This window comes from Oxyura jamaicensis, chromosome 2 (genome assembly GCF_011077185.1).
Source record: "Oxyura jamaicensis isolate SHBP4307 breed ruddy duck chromosome 2, BPBGC_Ojam_1.0, whole genome shotgun sequence".
NCBI lineage: Eukaryota > Metazoa > Chordata > Aves > Anseriformes > Anatidae > Oxyura > Oxyura jamaicensis.
Genome location: NC_048894.1, coordinates 127500895 through 127528018, shown reverse-complemented (window position 1 = coordinate 127528018; position 27124 = coordinate 127500895). Strand labels below are relative to the sequence as shown.

General features: G+C 37.3%; 1 protein-coding gene across 4 annotated transcripts; it reads left to right on the top strand.

The window, feature by feature from the left end:
- The first annotated feature begins 624 nt into the window (after positions 1 to 624).
- Positions 625 to 24402, top strand: PEX2 (peroxisomal biogenesis factor 2). Of its 4 annotated transcripts, XM_035318432.1 has the most exons (4): positions 914 to 1083; positions 2138 to 2142; positions 11167 to 11181; positions 22404 to 24402. In XM_035318432.1, exon 4 carries the CDS (start codon positions 22413 to 22415, stop codon positions 23325 to 23327), a length of 915 nt encoding a protein of 304 aa, XP_035174323.1. In that variant the 5' UTR covers positions 914 to 1083; positions 2138 to 2142; positions 11167 to 11181; positions 22404 to 22412; the 3' UTR covers positions 23328 to 24402. The 4 variants fall into 4 exon arrangements, with proteins under 4 accessions (XP_035174322.1, XP_035174323.1, XP_035174321.1 ...); XM_035318430.1 differs by lacking the exons at positions 2138 to 2142; positions 11167 to 11181 and adding an exon at positions 2200 to 2266 and having other exon boundaries at positions 22387 to 24402; XM_035318431.1 differs by lacking the exons at positions 914 to 1083; positions 2138 to 2142; positions 11167 to 11181 and adding an exon at positions 625 to 699 and having other exon boundaries at positions 22387 to 24402.
- The last annotated feature ends 2722 nt before the right edge of the window (positions 24403 to 27124 follow it).

Below are 27124 nucleotides of genomic sequence, written 5' to 3'. Positions count from 1 at the left end.
CAAGAGGCTGGAGAAAACTCTCACCTAGAAAGTATGGCTGCCAGAGAAAGACAGTAAGTAAAATGAGCCCCCAAAGGATGTAGCACAGTGATCAGTCTTGAGCTACAGGTCCTCCATTGCTTTACAGCAAGCAGTATGCTCATTTCACGCCAGATCTTGCTTCATGGTGTTTTTAAGCACCGATACAGCTCTTTGTACCCTGCAAAAGGAAGTGTTGTTTTTAACTCAAATTCGCTGCCTAGAACCACAACACCCAGCTTTCCAATGGGGTTCAACTGAAGGTGCACTGAGGTCAAGCTTTTTATAGAGAAATGAAATCAGAAACTCATTTCCACACTTCTTCCGCGTTTTTCAGGTCAGTCCCTGTCTGAAAAGCAAGCCCGGCCAGAGCCCGTGACCTGCTTTTAGCACACGTGCTGAAGTGATTTATTTGCACACGCCACTCAGCAGCCCCAGCTCCTTTCTTCCTGTTCCCCACCGCCCGCGCCATGTTACTCCCTGGTCCTCCGGCAGTAGCTGCCCGCCCCGCCCCCTCCCGTCTCCCATTGGCTTCCCCAGCTCCCTCTGAGCCGCTTGATTTGCTGTACCACCTGTCAATTAATGCCCCCCTCCCCGGACACCACCCCGGGAGACCTTCCAGCGCGTCATCCCGACGTCCGCGGGCGCTTCCTGTTCAGCCGCTCTAGGCGCTCACCTGAGGTATCTATCGCCTCGGTCTACGCCGCTCTAGGCTGCGGGCGCTGCCTCGGTGACCGCGGGCTGGTGGCGGTGGGGTGGAGGAGGCTGAGCCGGGGGTTTCCGGCCGCACGGGCCTTGGCGGGGAGGCTGGAGACGGAGCCCCCGTGGCAGCCCTCCGGGTTGGGCCCGGCCCCGGGCAGGGCCGGCGCTGGCAGGTCCCGGGGGCGGGCGGTGGGCCTGCTGGCATCGGCCCCGGGCCCTGCTTGTGAAAAAAACTTGTGGTTCTCCTCTAACGGCCTACCTGGGCTGCGCAGTGTGAGACCCGCCGGTGTGCTTCCTCCCGGTGCTTACCTATCTGAGCATGCAAGGAGGCTGTAAGGCTTCCAGCTAGACCCAAAGCGTAAGGTAAGAAAGGAGGGAGCCTTAGCATGTCCTCTGGAGAGAGGACAGGGCAGTGGATTCGATTAAATTCTTAGGCTGCTGTCAGTTGAGAGGGTCAAACAATTACAGAGCTCCAGAAGTCTTTCATGTAACCATGGTCAAGATCACGATTGCAGATAACTAGCAATAGGATGAGAGGGAATGGCCTCAAGTTGCACCAGGGGAGGTTCAGGTCAGAAGTAGGAGACATTTCTTCTCAGAAAGAGCAGTCAGGCATTGGAATAGGTTACCCAGGGAGGTGGTGGAGTCACCGTCCCTGGGGGTGTTTAGGGAAGGGTTAGACCTGCCACTTAGGGTCTAGTGGGTGACAGGTGGTAGGGGTATGGTTGGACTAGATGATCTTGGAGGTCTTTTCCAACCTTCATGATTCTGTGATATGTCTCAACTCGTAGATACTTGCTGCTGAGGAGATGGCTCTTTTCCAGTTTCTGTTAACTCAGTTTTGTGCAGCCTGCAACTGTTTTGCAACCTAATGGTTTGTCACAAAGCAAATGTAGATTGAGTCTGATGGCCAAGTTATTTTAGCTGAGAGATTAATTCTATTTCATGACACAGTCACTACTGCTAATGAGAGGACTGCATATGTTGTTAAATACACAGTTCTTGTATCATCTTTTAACTGCCGGTGGAACGGAAATGTTCATCGAGGTCAAAGATGAAGTATGGCCACTTCGTAGTAAAAGCCAGTTCCAGTACAATCAAATGAATGGCTAAATATTTTGCAAGTTAGTGAATCTTGTCTGACTTGTTTGGAGACATTATTTACATGCAGTTCAGCAGCAGTTGCTGATGAAGCATTCACTTTGAGACTTTTTTTATTTATTCTGTGTATTTATTGATGTATTTATTCTGTGGTATTTATTGATGCTTTCTTGTACAAACATTTTTTTCTCTTTAAGAATCTGTTTAATCTCAGTAGCAGTTTTCCGTTTTCTGCATGGTCATTATCACTAGTTTATCTAATGAAGGGTTTGGTAAGAAAACAGAAGTATCAATGCTGGGATATGACTTACAGTAGAAACTGTTAATGAGGAGTAACAATTCACACCTCTGAATTCTTTTGTTTAAGTCTGTTCACAGGGCATGAAGTCATCCATTCCAGTTACTTGATCTGAACTTGGGGAGATAACTACTTCACACCTACAGGATATATACGTTAACTCTTTAAAAAGCCTTTTTTTTTTTTTTTTTTTTAGAAATGCAATAGGCCAGTAGGGTACTTAATGTCAAGAGTGTTGAAGGGATTTAACACTTACACTTTAGTACAATGGGAATAGATGATTGGAACATCTGCTGTGGTGGCTAGTGCTCTTACTAAAATACTTCTTTAAAATTAAAAAATTATATTATCCACATACTCTGTCTTCAGATATAATTTCAGCACTTGGTCCGTATATGTCAGCATAGATACATGTTGTACATGAGATATTACACCACAAATAGGCTAGGTCAAACTAATATCCATTTCTGTGAAGGAAAGAATTAAAATCCTTTCAACATCTTACAATCTTATACATTAATACAAAGTTTTGAAAATAACTTGTGTCCCTTTCGGTAAATTATATATTTCTTTTTATTGCTAAAAATTTTTAGAAGATTATATCTATATATGCAAGCATTACATTATTAAGAAAGCAGCATTATTATTTTAAAGAATCTTAATATTTTTAATGGCTTATGCATTTGCACTTTAATTACCGTGATGATTGTTTCCCATTTTGTAAACCTGATAGTCAGTGAATTGGGAAGTGAAATAATGAGTAGAAACATCTATGAAGGTTTTACAAGACAATATGATCAGAAGATGCTTGCCAATCTGGGTTGCATTGTGGGAAGGTGAAAGAGGTGTGGTGCTCGAGTATTTTTGTAGCAATTGTGTGTATACTTTATTTTCAGTTTTTAAAGTAATGACTCTGTGTGTGTATGTATATATATATAATGAGTACAGCACATTCTAAAATTGCATTTATCTGGGGACAAAACAGAAGAAGAGGCAAAACTTAAACTTACTTCAGTTAAGTCCCTTTAACTTCTAGTCCTGCGTGGGTTTAAACTTGTGTTTTTATTTGTTGAGATCATCCTTTCCAGACCCTAGATGAAAAAAATTAAGAGTTTCACTGGAGTTTTAATGGAAATTAATGTTGATATAATTGGGAAAACAATTAAAATTAGACACACCATTGAATGGCTAAATTTACTTGTGTTGAAAATGTTGTAAATCTGTAAAGTAATAAAGTAGAACTTGTATGTTTCTAAATACACTCCTTCTCTGGTCTCAAAAGCTGTCCTTAGAACTCTTAGGACATCAATACAAGCACATAAAGTATCATCCTCTGAACTTAGTTTAAGAAAAGTTTAACCTCTTAGGTAATGACCTTCAGATGTATTAAAAATCCATTCTCTGATTAATAATCTGTCAGGTAGCTTGAATGTATGCCCTATTTCATGATGGTGGATTAATAAGGATAAAGCAAGATACACTGAATGTGAATTTAAGGATACAAACACTTATTAAAAAAGTAGAACCGATTCAACTTAATTTCATTATTTAAGGAGAAAAATGAATTAATAGATAATTCTTTAGAAATGCAAACACTCATTGCTGGCTTTGTTGACTGATTAAACCGTAACAAAAATGCCAGTCAAGAATATACCACCTTGGCAGGTACCCACAAGGACCATCAAATACAACTCCTGGTTCTGCACAGGACTTCTCAAAAACTAGACCATGTGTCAGAGAGCATTATCCAAACACTGCTTGAACTCCATCAGGCTTGGTGCTGTGACCACTGCCCTGGGGAGCCTGTTCCAGTGCCCAAGCACCCTCTGGGTACAGAACCTTTTCCTAACACGTAGCCTGAGCCTTCGCTGTCCCAGCTCCATGCCGTTCCCTCGGGTCCTGTTGCAGTCCCCAGAGAGCAGAGCTCAGCGCCTGCCCCTCTGCTCCCATCGTGAGGAAGCTGCAGGCTACCATGAGGCCTCCCCCCAGTCTGCTCTGCTCTGGGCTGAACAAACCAAGGGACCTCAGCTGTTCCTTGTATATCTTGCCCCCTTGACCCTTCACCATCTTCATAGCCCTCCTTTGGGGACACTAATAGTTGTATGTAGTGTCCCAAACTCCACACTGCTCAAGCCAAGGCCATGCTAGCACAGAGAAGAGAGGGACAATCACTTCCTTCAAGATAAATGTGTGTAGGTAAAATGATGAGGCTTGATAAAGTGCTCAATAACTGAAAGTGAATCTAAAAACTCTAGATGGAGCAAAATCAACTAGTTTGATAAGATAACTTTGCTTTTGAGTGTTGCACCTTTTTTCATTCCAAATTGAATGTCTTTTAGGAAAGGAGGGTGTTATTTAGGTTTGGGAGGGATTTTTTTTATTTCCTTGAGAGCTCTGTGCATTTGTTTCCTTTTAGATTTTTTTCCCCTTTTTTTCCTGAGACTGCAGATAACACTTCTTTTCTTTTGTTACTGAAGGCAGTGACTCACAGAAAGCTTTTGATACTTACTGTGATTCAGGATGTGTAGGAAGCAAAAGTTCCTGTGATGGACTAAATAAAACTCAATTAAAACTTGCAAACAGGTATTGATGTTTTATAAAGACTTGCTTAGACAACTTATAGAACAGTAAAGGTAATTTCTGTACTCTGATAGTTTTTGATGCTGTTACTAATCTGAGGACCTCCATTTGTGCATTTGACATCAAATGCTGTGGTGCAAGTCAAGAAAGACATTTGATCTTCTCTAGTGTTTAATCTTTTATAGCTTATAGTCTTTTATAGTGACAGTTCTGAAAACTGCTCAAGGCTGCTACTCAGAATATTTGGGAAGGAATGAGTGAAACAAATTTATGACTATTGAGTATAAATATCATATGACTACACAGTAATCAATATCAAAAAATATATTGTAAAATGAATCAAGATGTAGGTAATCAAAGGGGAGGAAGTGATGTCTGAATCAGTATTAGCGTATATCTTGTTAGAGTAATTCATCACGTGGTATTTCAGAAATAAAACACTATCACATATTCAAAATGGGAGAAAATAAGAATTTCTTTTATAAAATATTAAAGTAATTTTAAAGCTTAGGTTCAGAGAGAGTATGAGGAAGGAGAAGAGGAAGGAGAAGAACAAATGTCTAAAGGAAAACCTAGTGAATTAAACATAGACAAATCATTCAGCAATACCAGCTTATGATATAAATAGCGTATTACCTGTGCTTTTTTTCCACGTTGGTTATAATGGCCTACTTTTTTTTTTAATCCCATAACACTTGTATTTGCAATCTCTGTGTTGATTCATTTTCACTGGGATTAGAAATCAAGATCTTAAAAAAAAAAAAAAAAAAAAAAAAGAAGGAAAGAAATTGGGTAACACTTAAATTTTAGGTATAAATGCAACTTCATTAAATTAGTGTGTAAACTAATTTGTAAAAAGCCTGCCTGGAGTTGAATCTGGCAAGGGAAGTGAAAGGTAATACAAGGGCTTCTGTAAGGGCCTCTGGCAAAAAGAAGAATAGGAAAAATGTGAGCCTGCCCCTGAAGGGGGCAGGAGCCCTGGTGACACATGACATGGAAAAGGCTGAGGTAATGACGACCTTCTTCACCTCAGTATTTGCTAGCAAGACCAGCCTTCAGGAATCCCTGAGTCCAGTGGAAAGCCTAAAGCAAGGAGTATGTGTCCTTGGTAGAAGAAGATCAAGTCACACAATACTTGAGCAAACTGTACATACATTAATTCAGTAAGGCCTGATATGCCCATAAGTGCTGAGAGATCTGACTAAAGTTACTGTGAAGCCACTCCCAATAATATTTGAAAGATCATGGTGATTGGGAGAGGTGTCTGAGGGCTAGAGAAACTTCATCCTCCTCTACTCTGCCATTGTGAGGCCATACTTGGAGTACTGCATCCAGGTCTGGGGCACCCAACACAAGAAAGATGTGGGTTTGTTAGAGCAGGTTCAGAGGGTAGCTATGAAGTTGATCAGAAGGCTGGAGCACCTCTCCTATGAAGAAAGGCTGAGATAGCTTGAAGAGTAGGTTCCAGGGTAACCTATTCTATTTTCAATACTTAATGGGGGTTTATAAAAAAAAAAAAATATGGAGAACAACTTTTTGCTTGGGCAGACAATGACAGGACATGGTTTTAGGCAGGAAGAGAGGAGATTTAGATTGGGTATTAGGATGAAGTTCTTCACTCAGAAGATAAGGCACTGGAACAGGTTGCCCAGAGAAGCTGCAGATGCTCCATCCCTGGAGGTGTTCAAAGCCAGGTTAGATGAGTCCGTGGGGCAACCTGATCTAGTGGGTGGCTATCTTCAGGTAGAATGATACAGAGAACTATAGGGTGATCAGCTTCACCTTGACCTCTGAGTGGCTGATTGTACTGGGTCTGGCTGGGATGTTAACTTTTCCTGCAGCAGCCCATACAATGCTGCGCTCTGCGCTCATAGCTAGAACAGCAGTGGTATCACACCGCTTTTGTGTCTGCTGCTGAGAAGTGCTGGCACAGCATCAGGACTCTCTCTAACCCTTCTACGGGGTGGGCCAAACAGTGAGAAAGAAGCATCACCAGGGCAGCTGACCTAAACCAACCAAAGGGATATTCCATACCATGTGATGTCACACTCAGCAATAAAAGGTGGAAAAAGGAAGAAGAGGGGAGGGGTGGGCTCTCGTGAAGACGTCTGTCCTCCTCCCGAACACCGGTTATGTGCGTTGAGGCCCTGCTTCAAGGACGTGGTCAAGCATCGCTCATTTGTGGGAAGTAGAGAGTAATTTCTTTCCTCTGCACTTCCACATAGCCTTTACTTGTTTTGTTATTCCCTTTCTCCCTTACTTTTTAGAAGACTAAAGATAGTCTGGGCTGCATTAGGAGAAGTATTGCTAGCAGGCCAATGGAGTTGGTTGAGGTTGAGTATCTTTTCTCCTCAGCATTGGTAAGGCCAGATTTAGAGTACTGTCTCCAGTTCTGAGCTCTCCAGTACAAGACAGTTAGGGAGCTACTGGAGAGGGTTGGTGAAGACTACACATGCAGTTTAAGGATTGGAGCGTTCTCCTCATTTCTCTGAGGAGAGGCTGAGAGCTGGAACTGGTAACCATGGAGAGGAGTAGACAAAGGATGAAACTCGTGGTTGTATATGAATGCCTGCATGGAGGATGTAAGGAGAGCTGAGAGCAGGTTCTTTTCAATGGTGCCCAGAGCCAGGACAAGAGGCAGTAGGCACAAAGTGGAACACAGCAGGTTTTCTCTGAACATCCTTTACTGTGTAGGTGATGGAGCATAGGAACAGGTTGCCCAGAGAGGATGTGGAGTCTCCTTGAAGATCTTCAAATGTTTTTGGAAACAGTCCTGGGCAATCTGCTTGAGATGACCCTGCTGAGTTGGACATCATAAGCTTACAATAAACACACTAATCCCTTTCTATTGCCCCTGTTATCACATTTATTAAAAACTAAAAAGTTAAAATGGGGGAGGGGGAAATGGCAGTCCAGAATTCTTTTTGTTGTTGTTAGTTTACAGTAAATACACAAACAATATTTGTCAATCCAGTAGTTGAATTTTGCAAGCACATTGTACTTTAAGAAACTCAAAGAGGGAAACCCCTTTTACTCCTTTCAAGTGACGGAAGAAAAAAAAAATCCAGCAAACCTCAGGAGAGGTCTGTTTTTCTTTAAATTACAGTCAACTCTATCCTGTAAGTACCATAAAGTGTATGTTGTTCCTTCACATTATGGGTAAACTTAACTCTGTACAAATATATTTGCCTTATGTATATGTGTAGCATATGCTAAGCTCATAAGAAACAAAAAAATGAAAAGGATATTTTTGCATTTGTATGTAATGTGTGCTGTTAGCTGATGTTAATTTGGCCAATTAAAATCGGTCCTTCCTTAGAAAATGTTAATGTGTATTTCCTCCCAACAGAGGTTGGTTTTCAGATGTGAACTTTTCAGGCACAAGATCCAAGTTCACAAATTTTTTATAACAAATAGAGAGTGAATTTAATATTTCAACGTAAATGATGGTAAATCTTGTATGACAAAACCACTGTATTGCTGTTGCACTTCATGATGGCAGCAGCTAAAACTTGTTATCTGTTTTGGTTTTGTTTTTGTGTGTTTTTTTTGTTGTTGTTGTTGTTTTTTTTTTTTTTTTTTTTTTTAGCATAATAGAATAGATACTTTTTTTCACATAGACCAGTGAAGGGAGAAGAGAAAAGATGTGGTACTATATCTCTAAAACTAGTACGCTCTAAACACCAGCTAGTCCATAGCACTCCCAATACTCTTTAGTAAAGTTAAAAACAGTTAATTAGGAAAAAAAAAAAAAGTGTTCTGTTAAAGGTTGCAGACTCATGAGTCAGACAGGGAAAATGGAAGACTGTCCTACAACTTTTCAGTTTACTTAAATGGCTCTTGCAGCCATGTGTTTGAACTATGCCTACAAGCACTGTCAGTGCATATTTAAACTTTGCAAAAATCTTCAGGAGAGGGAGAACAAAAAGATAGTACATCTCTTTGCATGTGGCACTCTCAGAGACAGTGGTAGGGGTTGTTTGTTTGTTTGAAGGTAAAAAGTAAGACAATTTGAAAGTCTAAAATTCAGAAAAAGAAACTAAATCTGGATTTTTCAGAGGAAGAAAGGGTAGAGATAATGAGCAAGAGAAATAAAATTTGAGAAGGAGGAAAAAGAGAACAAATGTAATACAGGAAAAGAGAGGAATGATGGCAATGGAGCAACTCTTAATTCATGGATTGACTCTGGGTCTGAGCATTTCCTCTTTTCCCTGCAGCAAAGGACCTGTGGAGATTTTTAGCCTTTAGATGCAAGTTGAATCACACTTCATATTCATTTAATTTGTATTAGTAGTTGCCTGGGAAAAATATGACTAAAAATGCTGTCTCTGCCCCTGCTTATCTCCACTGACTTAGTGTTTGCTAATATTGGCAGCGGAGTTGGAAGAGAAAGAAAATAAATCAAGTTCAAATTCTAAGAAAACTTGAAAAATATGTTCAAAAACAATATTATTCAAAACCAGTGTTATTAATTCTATAAGCAGAAGAGCAGGCAGGAGATAGCACAGGAGGAGACTGGCATGAAGAAAGGAAATTTTTCTGGAAAGGAAATTAATATAGGGCTATGACTCTGTGGGGCATAACTAAATCATGAATGTGGATTCATGCTGGAATTGCAGAAGGACTAAGAAGCTGTCAGCGGTGTACAGTTCAGGTTGCATAGTAAGGAAGTTACTATTCCTCTTCAAATCTGCTACTTGTAATATGTGTGTGCAACCCTGCTAGTGGAATCTGAAATACTAGTGAAGGTACAGGATTGAAGAGTGTGTAAGATTTGGGAACAGTGAGCACATCCAATTTTCTAAGCATCCATATTAGTTGCTGTATGCCAAACATTTCACACTACAATCATACCGAAGAGGTAAGAGTTGGGAGAAATCACGTAGTATTCCTTATTTAAGAGAGTAGCCTCTCACCTGCAAGTCTGTCTGAGTCCCACAGCTGACTTATACAGGTAATTCTTTGTGTTCTTTTCATTTTCTAAAGACAGCAAAAAAGTTCCATTATTCAGATTTACGGTATTTTAGTGTTATCCTTGCACACTCAATGTATTAGACTTGAAGACTAAAAGAGCAGTTCAACTCATTAAATGAAAGGCTTGATTTTCTATCTCCCAGTTGATTAGTTGCAGATGCAAGAGTATGTCAAAGGCAGACAGTCTTGTGACTGCTTGTTTATTTCTTGGCCTGATGCAGGACATACCGATATTGCATGGGTCTTACATGATGCTGTGCTGACTGGTTTGTGTACCAAATCTGGAGAAAAATAAATTGAAACAATTGAAGCAGGATTGTTTTCTGCCACTTCAACATACTAAAACGGTTCAGCAGAGTCATGTAAGCGTTGGTTCTAGTCTGCCTTAAAAAAAGCGGGGGGGGGGGGGCCATTGGGGGGTGGGAGCAATACCAAATTGGATTAAGATAGGAGGGAGTAACTAGCTTTCAGAAATTACATCAGCTTATATTTTTGCAGAACTCGAGCCTAAAAAATGAGACATATGCTGATGTAAAGTACCATTCTTTATCTTTTCAGTAGTTGAGAGTTCTTGAGTATAGTTAGATCCAATTATTATTGTTACACCATATAATGCAAGACCAAAACTTAAAACTGATGGTGAACAGGCTTAACTTCATATTGATGAAGGGCCTTGGCTTTAATGTGCTGTAAATATGTACAGTCTGTTTGGTTTTACATAGAGTATTTATTTTGGTACAGATGTGGATAAAGGTTAATTATGAGTTAGCTATGTGTTTAGGACAGATTTTACCTTTTTCATATAATAAGTATTTCCAATAGAAGGTTAAAGGACATTATGTTCCTGCGGTGCAGTACTTGGATCAGTACTTGCATACCACTGAATATTCATGACTGTGCAGTTGGTATGCATACGTGTGTCGAAAGAAAGATGGAATAAAATCTGAGCAATGACTGTGTTTGCAAATGATGAAGCTAAGATACGTATAATGCAAAATTTCAGTCTTCTGTCATCTGTGGTAAATTATATCTAATCGTATTTGAGTATGTAGAACAGGCATTGCTTCTGAGTGTCTTCTATATCTTAGTCTTCATTCTGGCATTTCCAGAACTGTCTGGTGATCCATTCATACAGATCAGTCAGGTAGAAGCAGAACAGAAACACAGCAGAGCTGTGAAATGGGAATTTAAGCTAGATGACTTTTTTTTTTTTTTTTTTTAGTAGTATGAAAGAAAGGCACGGAGGCCATAGAACAGATGCATAAAATTAGTCTTGGCACTGTGCTTGACAAATAAGGCTATGTGAGATACAGAGCCCTTAAAACAGCGAAAAACAGATACTACCTGTTAGTACACATAAGGCCAACGTCTTGGGTAAGTAACAGTAACCAGCAAATAAGCAGGTACAGCTGTAACTGCCCACAGTGTGCGAACAACCACTCATTCATGTTCTTCGAACCATTCTGAAAAGGAGCTGTATACCTTTGCCACAGGGTGTTGTTTTTTTTACCTACTTAGCACAAAGGATGGCACATCTAAGCTTTGCATCCTTTTCACTTTTACACATGAAATGCATTGTAGGCTTTTGGTTATCAATCCATATATCAGAACCTGGTATCCTCATCATAACCAAAATCTATTTAAACACAAGTATCTTCCTGTCATCTGCTGATATGATTGTCAATGGTTGAGACCTACATTTGTAGCATAAGTGCTCATACCTGTGCTCATACCTCCTGATATTGGTTTAGTCAAAGATGTTGTCTCTTCTAGTTAACTCTCATAGTCTCAACTCTGTCAGAGTGCTTCAACCAAACCCTCCACCATTGTGATTTAACTACAGAAAATACAATGTATGTCGTCAGACCATTCTTGTTACTTGCTACTGTTTTCAAATGAAAAATGTCAATATCATTTACTAGGCATATATTTTGGCTCTCCATCTTAGTGTTCAAGATGTTTTTTTTTGTTGTTGTTGCTTTTTTTTTAAAAAAAAAAAAGCCACAAGAAGTTACCATGCAGTGTCTTTTGTCAAGCTTTTTCTTTTCTTTTCTTTTTTTTTTAACATTCAATTAATTAAAAGCAACAGCAGTTAGCTTTAATTTAGTGCAACAGGGAATGGAAATTTACTTGTGGAATTGAAGCATCCCTGTAGAGATGTTTGCAATTTGCCATACTATGGAAAAGGATGACAGGAGAAAATAAAATGGGGGAAGAAGAAGAAATGGGATAGGAGGTAAAGAAGAATAAGGATTGCATGCAACTTATTACCTGCTCCTTACTTATTATAATAAATTAAAATTAGATCCATATCCAGAAATTTGGAAGGATGATGCTATTTGTGTCCGTTATACTGCAGGGAATGCAAATATATAATCAGCTTTTGTTCCCTTCAGTTTAACATCACAATGTATACAAGGTAATATTTTAAAGTATAAGTTATGCAGTAATTAGACACTCAGATTTAGGTGTTCTTTTTTTTTTTTTTTTCATCTAATAATATGTCTTTTAAGAGTGCTGGCTGATCACAGATTTTTCTGAAGTCAATGGTAGCTCTTAGCACTCAGTGTATCTTTAACTCTAGCCAATAAAAGTCCAGTTGCTAGCATTCATCGAGAGAATGTGTTGCATTGATGCAGAACTTGCAGTTTCTATCAAATACTGACAGAAATGACAAACAGCTTCTAACTGAGCAACACTTTTGTACTGCTCTTCATTCCTGTTTTATCAGTTCTGGCTCTCATGAGCTGGTTTTGGTTTTGTAACTTGAAGCCCCAATATTTTGACTTTGCCAGGTTGTTTATAAGTCAATGAGCTATTGTTATTTTGTTGTTGTTGTTTTTGCTGTCTCCAGGCATTCATCAGTTGTTAATCTCTTGCATTGTATGAAATCTAGGTTTGCTGAGTTGAAGTTGGAAAGGCAACCTATGATTGGAATGTATTTTTGTCTTGCTTTTGGTCTTTTGGCATTCAGTGTAAATGTTGTGGTTTAACACTGGTAGGCAGCTAAGCAATACACAGATGCTCTCTCACCTCCCTCTCCTCAGCAGGACAGGGGCAGGGGAGAATGAGATGGATGACAGAGAAGCAATTTAATGAAAGGAGAAAAGAAAAAGAAGAAAAGGCCACACATGGAAGCAAAAAAAATACTCTCAACTTCCCATCAGCCAATGAAGTTCGTCCATTTTCTGGGAAGCAGGGCCTCAGTATATGTTGTGGTTACTCCAGAAGACGCTCATACGGAGTGTCCCCCCATCTCTTTCTTCCCCCAGCTGTTGCTGAGCAACGATGTTACAGTGTGGGATATCCCTTTGGTCAGTCAATGTCCGCTGCCCTGGCTGTGTCCACACCCCACCTCTTGCCCACCTTCAGCTTACTGGCTTTTGCGGGGGAGTTGGAGAGACAGGCTTGAAGCTGTGCCAGCACTGCTCAGCAGTAGCCGAACATCAGTCTGATAGCAACACTGTGCAAAGCTACTTGTGATAGCTACAAGTGCAAAGCACAGGCAGCACTGTATGGGCTGCTGTGGGGAAACATCCCAGCCAGACTCGGTGCAGTAGCATTCTGGAATTTGTTACTAGTTGCTCACTCAGCCTCTTTAATAAAAATCTTGATTTCATCTATGGGATTCATTCAGTGTATACCTTTGCTTTTTCAACTTCTAAAAATAGTCCTGTTTCCCAGGAATATCAGAAATAAAAGATATCTTCTGTGAGTGCAGTGTATTAATGATAATTGGTGCTAGTAGTTAAATAATGGTTAAAGAATCACTTTTTTCTTTAAAAAACGATAGGTGTTTAGCTGAAGCATATCAAAATCCAGACAGTAATACAACATCATTCTTCTGTAAGGTCATTTTAGGTAATGATGAAGTGATGTTATTTTTACAGTGATTAAGAGACAATGCAGTTGGGGCTTCCAATTAGTCTTTGATCTGAGAATATTTCTCTCTATACTTGAAGAGCAAGAAAGCGATGAGAATGATAAAACATGGTTTTCAGCAGCTGGGATCTAGGTTTTTTATTTTATTATGAGAGTAGATGTAAAGGAAGATTTTGTAAGTAAATGCATACCTATCATTTGATTTCTTAAACATTTATTGATTTCAAATTGACATCTAAAACATCTACTGTTGAAATAAGTGAAAAGAACAGTTAAACAGTATAAGTCTTCACTAAACATCAACAAAAACAAAAAGCACTTTGCACTAAAAATCACAGCATTCTTGTGATGGGTGGCATATTTTTTCATACTTATCTCCTAACCTTGTGTACATAAAAGAAAGAAGAGTAGACCAAGAGTACAAATGTGAAAGTCCAGTGTCTTCACTGTTACTGTAGTCTTAATGATATTGCCACTTTATCTGCTTGGTTGCGTGCTCTCACAGAGTATGACAACATACTCAGAGTATGACAACACTGAATATGTAATACTAGGTACACTGTAGCTCCTGAAGTAAACAGGAACTGTGTGTTGCTGATGCGTTCTTCAGGAAGTCTGTGATTCATAGTATGCTTGCTACCTACAACTTCCTCCTGACTGAGTTACGTGAATGCTAAGCTTTTGCAGAATCTTGCCTCTTGGTGTGTTAATCCTTTCTGCGTTGTTTCAGGGAGTAATTTAGGGGCCTGCAACTTTTCTTACTGATATGTCATAATGTAATATTCCTTAGTGAAGGATAGAAAATTGTCACAATTCACAAAATATGCATGAAGCTTTTAAAAATAATTATTGAAGCACAGAAAGAAATAATACTGTTTTCAACAGGTGTTTGAGCCTTCTGAAGATGATGTAAGACACTTTCTATCATTCTTTTAGAATTAAAAGACAAAACTTCTATTTTAGAAGGCTGAGGAAATTTGTAAGGGAGCAGCTGTTTCAGGTTTAGCTCTGACTTAAAAGGAAGAGCTACTTGAAAACTAACAGTAGAAGAGACTTTTGTTTGGAAGTGACTGAAAATGTTAGATTCGCTATGAAAAACTTAGGAAACAAGCTACAACAATTGCAGAGCCCTTCTAGGTAGAATGTTTGAACTTTGGAAGAAAATTTTCAAGGCTATAAAGTCTGTTACGTTGTGTTTGTTTCCAATCTTTTATTTGTGTTGAGGTAGTTAATACTAAAAATAAATGTTAAAGAGATGTTATGTATCAGCAATTCTCCAGTGTCCTGGAAATCACAGAATCTTAAGTCCCAGGCACATCCAACACAGAAGTTTTTCAACAGACTTAACATTAGAACGAGGACCTCTTTGACCATCTATCTGGGCTTTTGTTCATCCTAATATTTCAGTTCTGCACTCACATTCCACAAATCTGTCAGATTATCAGCGATAGCCCAATGCAGTATAAGTATGGAAGAGGTCAGGACACTTTTTTTTTTTCCTTCTCCTGATGCCTCATTTAATATTTTTTTTCAAAAATTTGATGAGTAAAGAAAGAAGGTTCAAGTAACTATTCACTATTCTATAAAGCTAATCTGGAAAGCAAAATTACATGAGAAGAGTCAGTCTTGCCTACTTAGTAAGATAGAGTTCATTTGTATGCAAAGATACTATTTTATCTTAAAAACTTTTAGCACTTATGAAAATGCTACAAGTAAACGCATAAAATCAAAGAGTTGTCTGAGCAAAAATAATGCTCATTATTAGGGATGAATGTAAAGGAGTAGCATAAGAATGTGATGATAAAATCAGTGACTCTAAAGAATAAAATGTGTCAATCTACAAAGCACAAGAATAGAACCAATGAAAGGGTCCAAAAATCGAAGTAAGAGGCAGCATAAAGGCATAGGTCCATTACCTAGATCTCTTACTTAAAAAGAAAGGAGGACAAGTAACATACTTTCAGAGACTGATTCTTTACTTTGTGAGAGATATGTTGTGACCTGTTACTTCATAAAATTAATTTTAGACAGGAAAAAAGAGTGGAACTCAAGCACAAAAAGAATAGCTTAAGGTATCTTAATATAGATGCGCTCAAGTGACAAATTCTAATAAAATTCTTCTTAGAATGACTGTGGAATTAGGCACTGCTGATTTTATTTATTTGTTTAACATTCTAGAGAGTTAAAATAGCCAGAAAAGTGCCAAAGGTTGTCTGTGTCTGTTTGCGTTTACGTCTCTTCATTCTTTTGTTAACAGAGTTATCAAAGCTGTTAGTTTCAGTTCCAAATTAAGATTCAGGAGCAAATATTTTAGCAACTAATTTGTACCTTAAAGCAATCAGAAGAGAAATTGTAAAACAGTATGTTTTGACCTTTACATGTTTGTAAAAAAATATAAATATTCATCTCTTAGAAAGGATGGAAAGCTTAGTAAGGGAGAAACGTTAGGTACAATAGTACTTCATTTTAATAAAGTCTTTTTCCTCACATAAGCAAGCTGGTGAAAGATAATATCGATATTGTCTCCATTAGGTGGAATCATCAAGATGAGAAATTGCCTTTACAGGGTAATTATCTATAGTATCCTGTCAAAATGCAAAGGCATTAATGAGATGGATGATTGAAGAGAACACGCTTACGAAAGTTACTGATGTTACATTGAAGAGGGGTTGAAAGTTTTAGTGTTTTTTGTTTGTTTGTTTGCTTGTGTGTTTTGCCTTTTTTTTTTTTTTTAACATAAGGTCCGAATCCAACACGCTCTTGATGAATGAGAATATCTCTGAAATCAACAAGATGAAATGCAGTGCATTTCTTGCAATGCAGGCATGAAGCACTTCTTATAAAAGGAAAAACTCAGACACATAAATACAAATCAGGAAATAATTACTCAGTAAAATGACAGAAAAGGATCTGAAGATATTGTAGACCTCAGTTTAAACACTAACTATGACACTGAAAAAAAAAATGTTTTATTCTGGAGGATAACAACATGTTGTAGAAAATAGCATGTTGTCTAGTTTGTCAAGTCTTCTATATCTGTTGGTCTCTGACCATCCTCACCATTTTTTTCTTTTGAGAAAATGCAGACAAACTAGAAATTCTTCTTTGATGTTATTCTTTTCTCCGGTGGAATGAAAACTATCCTTATTTATAATAAGAATGAATAAGATATAAGAATTTATATTGAGTATGAGAAACAGATTTTTGTGTAATTAAAACACTAACAGTGATAAAACATTAACAGACTACCTAGAGAAGTTCTGGAATCTGCTTTCTTGGTAGTTAAGTTTTTCTCTAGGTATTTCTCAGCCTAAATTCATGCTGAGTTAGGATTGGGTGGTCACTTGTGGTCTGTGCATCGTCAGACTATGCTTTATCTGTGCAGAAGAGACTATGTAAAATAGTTAAATCATGAACTCATTGAGGTGAACAGGGGTGCTACTCCTTGCATGCTAAATGCAGTTTTATGTTAGTGTAGCAAGCTAATATTTGGTTTTGACTTAATAAAATATATTTTTATTTGGCTTCCAAAACAGTGTTTTGCCAAATCATACTAAAAAATATTTTGACACTTCTGTGTATATCAGTCTAATGCTTCTGCTAGAAAAGCAGGGAATGAGATTGCAGTAGCACTGAGACAGTAGAAACCCCTTGATTACTCATCCACAGTGGAATAGCCCCATGGAAAAAATGGCACTCTGGAGATTACTTGGATTTGTGTATTTCTGCAGGCAACGTTTACAGACCTGTAAATTTAAATGTAGATTTTTTTTTTAGGCAGAATGCATTGACAAATATGCCTGATGGTAATACATCTCATACTGATAGTCCCAGAACAGGTCAATAATAATGCTTATATTGATAGCAGCAGTGCAGGAGATGTTACTTGGTATTATAGCTAAAATCTATGTTATCCCCTTAATCATAATTACATTAATATTGGCAGGCTGTTGACAATACTCACATTACTATTGATAGATTTCTGTCAATAACATGTTTCCAAATAAAATATATTCATTCATAATTTGTACAATGATCAATAACAGCACTAACATATATCAGAAGAAGCTCCTATTTCCCTGGTGATAATACGTTTTTTGTAGTTGTAGTGCAGTGTGCTGTATAAGTAGGATTGTTGATTTGCTTAGTTGGAAGAAAAAAAAAAAAAAAGTGTAGGTTATTTAAAACAGAAAAGTTCTTTGGGGACTAACAGACAATTGTTTAGTTTTTGTATGCAATATCTGTGAAGTTGTAAATTCAAGGAAAAATATTAATGTCTTTAGAGTTTTATCTTAAAGAGTATTTATGTACCAAGTTAGTCATACACAGAGCTGTTCAATTCTGGTAATAGATTATATAACCTATGCATGATGGCATCCTTAACTGAGCATTAATATTTGTCTTTTTCATTATTGAATCAACAATTCTGAGTTCTTAAGTTCTTCTTATTTTAAATGATGTAAAGTAGACCAAATTTAAAAAAAAAAAAAAAAAAAAAAAAAAAGGCAGGACATGACAAACAGCATTTAACTGGAGGTAAGACAACATTTTCTTTATGGTCTTTTAAGCTCAGCACAATATAGAATGTAAATTTAGTATAAAAAGGTAGAAGTGAAATGTATTGACATTTCAGTTTTAGGACAGAGAGCAGATTTCTCACTTACTCCTACTGTAAGACCACTATGTATGAAAGCAGTGTAAGACCCGTAAGACCACGATGTATGAAACTGTAAGACCACTATGAGACCACTATGTATAAAACTGTAAGACCACTATGTATGAAACTAAAAAATCTAATAAAGTTCTGAAAGGTTTTCATAGGGAGGAAGTAAAGAGGAAAAAAAAATATTATTTCTTACTATTACTTGAAAAAACAGCCATCACAGACAAAAGAATATATAATGGGAATTCCCTACAAAATAGGGAAAGTTCAGAATTTAGGCCTCTTCTCTTGAACAAATAGTTGCTGTTACCTAGGTCATTAGAGCTTTTGAAGTCATTTTTCATAGGTGAATATGTGTTTCAAATTTTCCCTTTAAATGTATTTCTTTGGGAAGTAAATAGGTAATGTGTGTCTCAGGTGGAAAATCTACCCTGTAAATGCAGTAAAACCTTAAATTGGTTCTGAAGTAAGTATAGTTTATAGCAGAGTGCTTCAGCATGTACGTAACGGTAAGCACACTAAAATGTGCTTACACATTAAAATCAAATATATACAGATATAACATTTAAATAACTTGCAGGGTCTGGTTAACAGCCATGACCTATGGCAAACGTTAGGTATGCTTAGCAGTAATCAAAAAACCTGACAATAATCTTCAGTTTTATTGCTTACATTGAGAATTCTTACCTAACTGTTGAGGAAAAAAATGCTTTTCATGCATAGTAATATTACAAGCATAATTTAAAGGATTTTTAGAGGAATATATATATATCTTATATTAGCTGGTTACGTTTCTGTCTTATCCTTCCTTTTTCATATAGTTGACATAAAATTTACTTTGAAGTTGAATCAAAATGTTAGCTGGCAATTCAGGAAGAAACACTAAATATGCCACAGTTAAACAGTATATATAGTATTGGTTTCAATTTTAAGAAAGGAGTTTTCATGGATTTGGGATGATTTTGGAAATTTGACAAACAGTGGTTGGACTCGGTGGTTCAAAAGTGGTTTCCATTTTCTGTAAACAAAATTCCAGCCCACACTGACAGGCTCACTGAAATTAGTTCCTTCAAATAAAGTTCTATGAAGGGTCAGGGACATGAAAAATATATGTGTATTTGTAGTCACAAATCAGTTATGTTATACAATGAGCCATGCACAAATTTATTGGAAGGTTCAGGTCTAAGGTCAGGGGAAAGATCTTGATGACATCTAGTCCATCCTTCTGTGAAAACAGGATAAAATCAATGTTAGAACAAGTAAATTAGGACATTGTTTGACCAAGTTTTAAGAATCTCTAGTAATGGAGATTTCACAGTCCCTCTAGACAAACTTGTTCCAGTGTTTGACCACTCATGAAGACAATTTTTTTCCTTACATCTGGTTGGAATTTCTCATGTTGCAACACATGACCAGTTGCCACTTTTTCTTTCATTGTGCATATCGCAGAAAGGTTTGACTTAATCTTCTCCATAAACTTTAGGAAGTGGGAGATTACAATTAGATTGCATTTAGCCACCTTATCTTCAGGTTAAACGATCTGAGTTCCTTCATGCTCTCCTCATATATCACGTGCTGGGGCTCCCTGACGATATTAGTGTCTGGACTCTTTTCAGTTTGTTGACATTTCTCTTGTAGTGGTGATAGTAAAAAGTCAAAACTGGATGCCTGGTGTAGACCCAGTAATGCCAAGTAGAGAGGGATGAACATATTCTTTGGTCTGTGCCATTCTAATATAATCCAGTGGGCGTTATTGCCTCAAAGGTGCACTGGTGATTTGTGTTCACTTTTCTCCTACCAGAATTCCCAAGTCCTTTTTTGCAACACAGCCATCTAGTCAGTCAGTCCCCAGCCTATAGTGACCAAGAGTTCTCATGTGTGTTTTGTGATCTATTTGTGGTCCTGTGTATTTGACATGTTTTCCTTCAACTTCAAGAGGTTCCTGTTGACCCATATCTCACTTGTTGAGGTTTCTTTAAAGAATCTAGCCATACTGGAGAAAAAAAAAAAAAAATCTACAAAGAGCCTACTTACCTTACTTACATGAAATCTACGAGAACAGGATCTCAGCCCCTGGGATGGTGCTGGAAAAAAAATGATTGAGTTGATGGATGATCCACTAAGACTTTTTTTTCTGCGGGTATGGAAGTTTGGTGAGATGGCCATTAAAATAAAATTAGGGTTTTGAAGGGAGATAATATGTATTGGAAGCTGTACGGAATGCTTATGAGAGGGTAACCGAAATGGGTGGGTGAGAGTGAAATGAGTAGGAGTCACTGAGATGTTACTAGAAATGAAGAAGGCACTAGATTAGAGGCTACGAATGAATATCATGAGGCTGGAAGAGCAGGCTGGCAGAGACTGGGGTTGGAGCTGCTGTTAATGAAGAGATATAGGGAGATACAGTAGGGGCCATATTGATCTTGTGATCACAAAGTGGAGGAGGTAAGTTATTGGGTAGTGCTTTCCATACAAAATTCCTGTGCCTCAATGCTTACTACTTACAGAAAAGGTGAAAGTGCAAGTGAGACTGTCTTGGTATATCCTTGTGTACTGGCTTGTCAGGCTGGTTGGGGAGAACGATAGTGGGAACCTCAGTTTGCCCAAAGGGGGTGGCTTTATGCTATCTTCACTCATATTTTATTTGTTAATGAGGAAAAAAGAGTTAAAAGAAACAAAGTGGAGTTATTTCATACCCTATCCTTGTAGCCAGTCATGGTTAATTGGAAATTAGCGTTGCGTAGTATACATTAAGAACAAAATCATATTTCCTATGAGCTTTGCACAGTATTTTCTTTACAGACATGACCAATTACAAGTCATATTTCTGTAGGTACAAGAAACAATACAAGTGGTACAAATAAATAATAGTTTATACCGGGCTTTAAAACTTTCGGTGCACAGTGTTTCAGGTTGGCATTATTGGTTGGAGGACTTTTTTAGTATTCTTAATATCATTAGCAACCATTTATATATAGAGTCCTGTATAGCACCTTTTATTCAAAGTGATTTTGTTACAGCAGGTTTTCCTCTAATAAATTTGAAGTATTTTTTCAGTACCTTCTCCTAAAGGCTGTCCCTCATCTGTTAGATAGTCTGATTCAGAAGTTGAAATATGTTGCACACTACCTGAAATATGCCCCTTTCCTAAATCCCTTTGTCTGTTTTCTGAATAATATATTTTTTAAAAAATTGAAAAATCACGTAACACGCAGTTTTTGCATTGTGGAGATGTTATCCATATTTTGCTCTTTACAATTTATTCCATTTATTTTCTTAGTTAGAGAATTCCAGATATGGCATTTAAGCTAAACATTTTTTTGATATATTTTTGTTTTTCTCTGTAATGCTCAAACAAGAAGAGTATATGTTTGTTGAAGTTTCTAGTATGCATTAGTCTTGCTAGCATCTTGCTAGGAAATTTAATATATAAAGAACATAAGTAGTATAACTCTGCACCTGTCTAAGACTCTGGAAAATATATTCTGGCTTTAGTGCTGTGCTGTATGGTAATTGGCTGAATATTTCTTTAATCTCCTATAATGATTCTTCCCTAAACCAAACTGCCTTTATTTAGCAGGCTTTATCATTCTTGCCTTAATTTTCTTCTATATATTTCTGTATGTAATCTATACATTTTTTTTTTTGTATTGATAAGATTTTTTTTTACTTTCAGCTGCAGCTACTGAAGTATAATGGGAACAATATATTCTATCCACCCCAATGTTCTCTTCTGGATTTTTTCCGCTCATTTTCCCTGTTTTTCCATAAACCATCTTACAGTTTTAAGGTTCTACCATTTTAAGATCCAGTTGAGTGTAATTGTTGTGCCCAGGATTGTTATTATTATTATTATTAATTTACACAATAAAATGTTAAATATGTGAAATTTTGTGAATATCTGAAACAGGTTACATAATTCTATCTCACCAAGTAAAAGTGTTACTATTTTTGAAAAACAGTCTAATACAAGCTCTTTTGAGAGGCAATTTTATACTGTCAATGTATAGCTTGCTGAAGGGACTCATAGTATTTCCTGATAACAGTATCTAAAGAAGCATTTGTTATTTATTGTTTATCGCTGGTATATTACAACTTTGTTATCTCTAGTAAGAATAAAAACAGGAAATGCTCTGTTACACTAAAATCTATTTGTGTTTATTCCTAGAAAGTTGTTGGTTTTGCTGTGAAGAAATGGCCTCCAGCGCTGGAAATGAAAAGAGTGTGAATCCTGTGCTTAGAATAAGTCAACTCGACGCTCTTGAACTAAACAAAGCCTTGGAACAGCTAGTGTGGTCCCAGTTCACCAGCTGTTTTCATGGATTTAAACCAGGAGTGCTGGCTCATGTTGAACCAGAATTAAAAGCATTTCTATGGCTTTTACTATGGAGATTCACTATCTATTCTAAGAATGCAACTGTGGGACAGGCTATTCTGAATATTCAGTACAAGAATAATTTATCTCAGACAGAAAAATACCAGCCTCTGAGCAAACACCAGAAGTTATGGTATCTTATTTTCACTGTTGGTGGAAGATGGTTGGAAGAAAGATGTTATGATTTATTTAGCAATTGTCAACTACAGTACTTCCGTAAAATCAAGCATTACCTTAACTTTGGAGCTGGACTTCTTAAACTGTGTGGACTTGTAAATTTTCTGATTTTTCTTCAGAAAGGAACATTTGCAACACTTACAGAACGCATTCTAGGAATTAGGTCAGTTTTTTGCAAGCCACAAAGTGTTCGTCAGGTAGGATTTGAATACATGAACAGGGAGCTCTTATGGCATGGTTTTGCTGAGTTTCTGATCTACCTACTACCACTCATTAATGTGCAGAAACTGAAACTCAAAATTTCTTCTTGGCGTTTGCCTATTGCAAGTCTTTCTCATAATGAAAACATATTAGCAGTTCACTGCAAGGAGTGTTCATTGTGTGGGGAATGGCCTACCATGCCTCACACCATAGGCTGTTTGCATGTTTTTTGTTACTATTGTATTAAAAGTAACTATTTATTTGATATGTATTTTACATGTCCTAAGTGTGGCTCAGAGGTACACAGTCTTCAGCCACTGAAATATAAAATTGAAATGACAGAATTTCATGCCTGACAGGGGAGTTGATTTGGTTTTATACTGTACATGAAATACTGTAGTAGAGATGAATGGAAAAAAAAAACAGAAATTACTATAAACATCTTGAAAGACAGTTTTGGAGATTCTGTAATTTCTTGTAAGATTTGTCTTTACTGGTATTTTTTTTTACTGAGTAACAGTGCCAATTTTCCCATCTGAAGGAAGGAAAAGAACAGACTTCCCCAGCTCTTCTGTTCTGTCAGACTACTTGATCCCAGTTTGGTATCCCTGTGTTGTCAAGTATCTTCTTAGATCCATGGTCAGGCAGCCCACCACTTCCTAACTTCATGCTTCCCTTAGGGATAGATGAGAAGACGATGAATAAGCTTTTAGCCACTTTGTAGATTTTTCAACCTTGTAAATCTTCTTCCGTTACCAACATAACTAGTAGATTTTATGTGAAAGTCATCCTAGTTACACCTAAATAATAGTTTTATTTTTGAATATTTAAAATCTGAATTCTCAGTGTGATGCTCCGCTGAAAGAAAGAAAGGTGTAAGACGAAGTCTTATCTCAGCAGATTATTAATAGTTTTCATCAGATTCAGCCACCCTAACAGGACATATAGTCTATTTGTAAGAGAAGAATAACCTTTTAAGTGATCTGTCTGGTCAACAGACAAAAAGTTAACTTGCGCCTGCAGAAGGTATAACCATCTCCTGGTATAACCACCTTCTAGATCTTCATCAGATGACAAAACTCATTTTCTCACCCACCAATGTGTCTGTGATCTTCAGTGATGTATGTATGATCACCTCCCGATGCTTCCCTATGAAGCTAACGGACACAATCTATCACCCACTGGGATGCAGAAGCTACCTGAGGTAACATGCATTATTCTAAGTCAGATACTTTGGAGAATATAGTTTGCTCTCAAGATGCTGTCTTTGGGACATGCTACTCTTTCTTTGGAGTGGTGATGGTGGATTCCAAACCTCACTAACAGCTTACTACCACAGAGAAAACAGATCAAACCCAGATATGTGTGTGTAAATGTACTAAAAAATGGGTAATTGTTCCTGTTTTGGGCTATTACTATATGTTTTTCTCTGTTGGCTTTGTGATGTTTTTATTCCCTTCTTTAATGCTTCATCCATTTAGTTTCTGACTTGGTTTTATAGGGTATATTATTTTTTTTCAAAATTGCATTTTTTTATATATTTTTTTTAACAAAAAATCTTACTCATAAGTGTCTTGTTAACACACAAACACATTTTATCCTGCTCTGGCTCTTAAATCAAATTTGCAAAATCTTATACAGTTAAACCACGTAAAACACTTTATGATGACTGGGTTCTTGATTGGCTATCATCAATAATCAGTCCCAAAAATAGTATAGTAACAACTGATGCATACCTTTGATCTCTTTTTACAAAATGGTTTATTACATTCTTCAGTGTCTGATTGAAACAACCCACCAGTCTATTTGTTTGAAGATCTTAAATTCTGTTTTTTGATCTTTAGAGTGACACATAATGCTTTCATCTGATGCAATTAAAAATACTTAGTAGGATCTTAAGTATCTTTGGGCAGCCCAAAAATTCATTAATTTTGCCACTATTCTCTAAGTCAACAGAGACTTCAGAGCAACTGCTTCCAGATACCGTGTGCTGTAATATATAATTTGTCAGTGTATATCAGCAGCCTGCCAAATTTCTGCTCTTCGCAGTTGCTATTTTAACCATGAGGTACAAATATGTCCTTATTAGAAGTATCAAAGCTAGTAAGTCTGTTGGAGAATATCCTTGAGTCACTAGCTAGTGCTGAATTGATTCTTATATCAGTTACTGCATGTTACTTAATAGATCTTCCCAAAGAAATGTAATAGCAGCCTTGACTTGAAGGTGGTCTCCAGAAAGGATTATCAGTATTCCGGCTACCTCTCTCCTCAACTGTCCTTATTAAGATATATACACATCCAAAATCCGGTGTTCATAGGTTATAATCATAGCAGACCTTTTTTTTCTGTGGACTCTTCAATCTTTCTGAAGTCACAGTGCAGTATTGTGTCAAAAGTGACCAGATTTTCTATATTGGACTCCTTTATTCTTTTCCTTTCTATTCTTTATTCCTTTCTATTATTGGACTCCTCTTAGGAGTTGACTTCTTTCCTATTCAGTAATGTTTCCTTTTCCTGAATATTTAAATAATGTTTTTGTCCTTATTCGCTCTACCTCTGTCTGTTCTGCACTTTGACTTATTTAACTAAGCTGTATAAGTTTCCCAAGGTTTGTTTTATCTCTTGCAGCTTCACACAGGTGCAAATCCTAGTACCATGTATAGTCTATTTTTCATCCCTGTTACAGTATCAGTACTAAACCTGTTTCTAGAAATTTTGTACTTCTGTTGTACAGAACTGTACCACTGCTGGCTCTGGTATACTGCTGTTGGCTGCCCTGTTTTTCTTATGGAGTGGAACCTCTGATAATTAACTGATGATGGATTATCATACCAAAGCATTGGCCTATTTCTGTAATACCTCATCATCAGTGTGTTAGCTTTGTAACCTGCAGCACTGATAACACTTGTAGTCTGTCTCTTACGGTATGGATAAGGTAATGCAAACGTTCTGAAATTCTTTTCCTACAAGGCCAACAAATTTGACTTCCAGTTTGGTATCTTCAGCATTCTTAAGTGCTTCTTCTGCACTGGTTGCTGAGGACCTGAAGTCTCTTAAGAATAACTCAAAATATTTTCAGATTCTTAGCTGCTTTTCCAGGGATTACTTCTATTTTTCATATTTTAAGATTATCTTAGATTTGCTTTTAGTATACAGATACCTGCCAGAACTGTTAGTTCTTGACTCCTTCTAGAACTGTCCTTGCAAAATCCAGAACCATACTTTTAGTCCTTGACTCCAAATGCATCCATTTCAGAACCTCATAAGTGCAGAATATTACAGAGGAATAATTTTAATTCCACTAATGGGAACTTAATATATTCTGTGGAAGCTACAGATATATTTAGTCAACTGTTTTCATAATCCTTATTGAAGATAGTAGAACACTTAAATCTACTTGAAAAATAAGAGACTGATTAGTAATCATAATAAAGCTAACCTTCCACCTCAAAAAAATTGAGAGCTTTGATACAGGAGAATGTTATCTCAACCATATTCACTTTCTATTGTACATTTGTAAATTTCATATGTGCCATTTAAACCTTTTTTGAACTATGTATAATTAGTCCAGTGTTCAGCCAGTTGGCTGTCTCAAAAAGACTTAGGGTATTTAGCGGATGTAGGGTATTTATATTTTATATTTAGGGCACTGTAGGGTATTTTTGTTTGCATTTGGAGATGCAAATATTCTATACATATTAATGGAAGTGTGTGTCCAAACTTCAGAGTGGCTTTAGTTCTTATATTTTCTATGCAAGTAAGCAAGTACCACACATCTCACAGAATTAGAAGGTTTGGGAAGAGGATGGTTCGTTTTGTTGTTGGTTCTTCGTGTTTGCTTTTTTTTGGTTGGTTGGTTGGTTTTGTTTTATTTTTGTTCTTTAACTGACATCTTCCTATCTTCCTCTCTGCCCTGCTCCCCACCCCCAACTGTCACCATTTGGTGAAACCTTTGGTCTGTTGTAGTCAAAACTCTGATTACTGAAACCAAAATTTCAAGTTGCATATTCAAAAATCATTTGCTTTCAGGGTAGCATTTTAGGATGACAAAGTCAATACTCAGCAGCTTCCTTTTTTTTTTTTTTTTTTTTACTGCAGTTCTGTTTTGTGTGTCCTGTGATGTGTAAGCTGCAGGAAAGTTTTAACTGAAGAG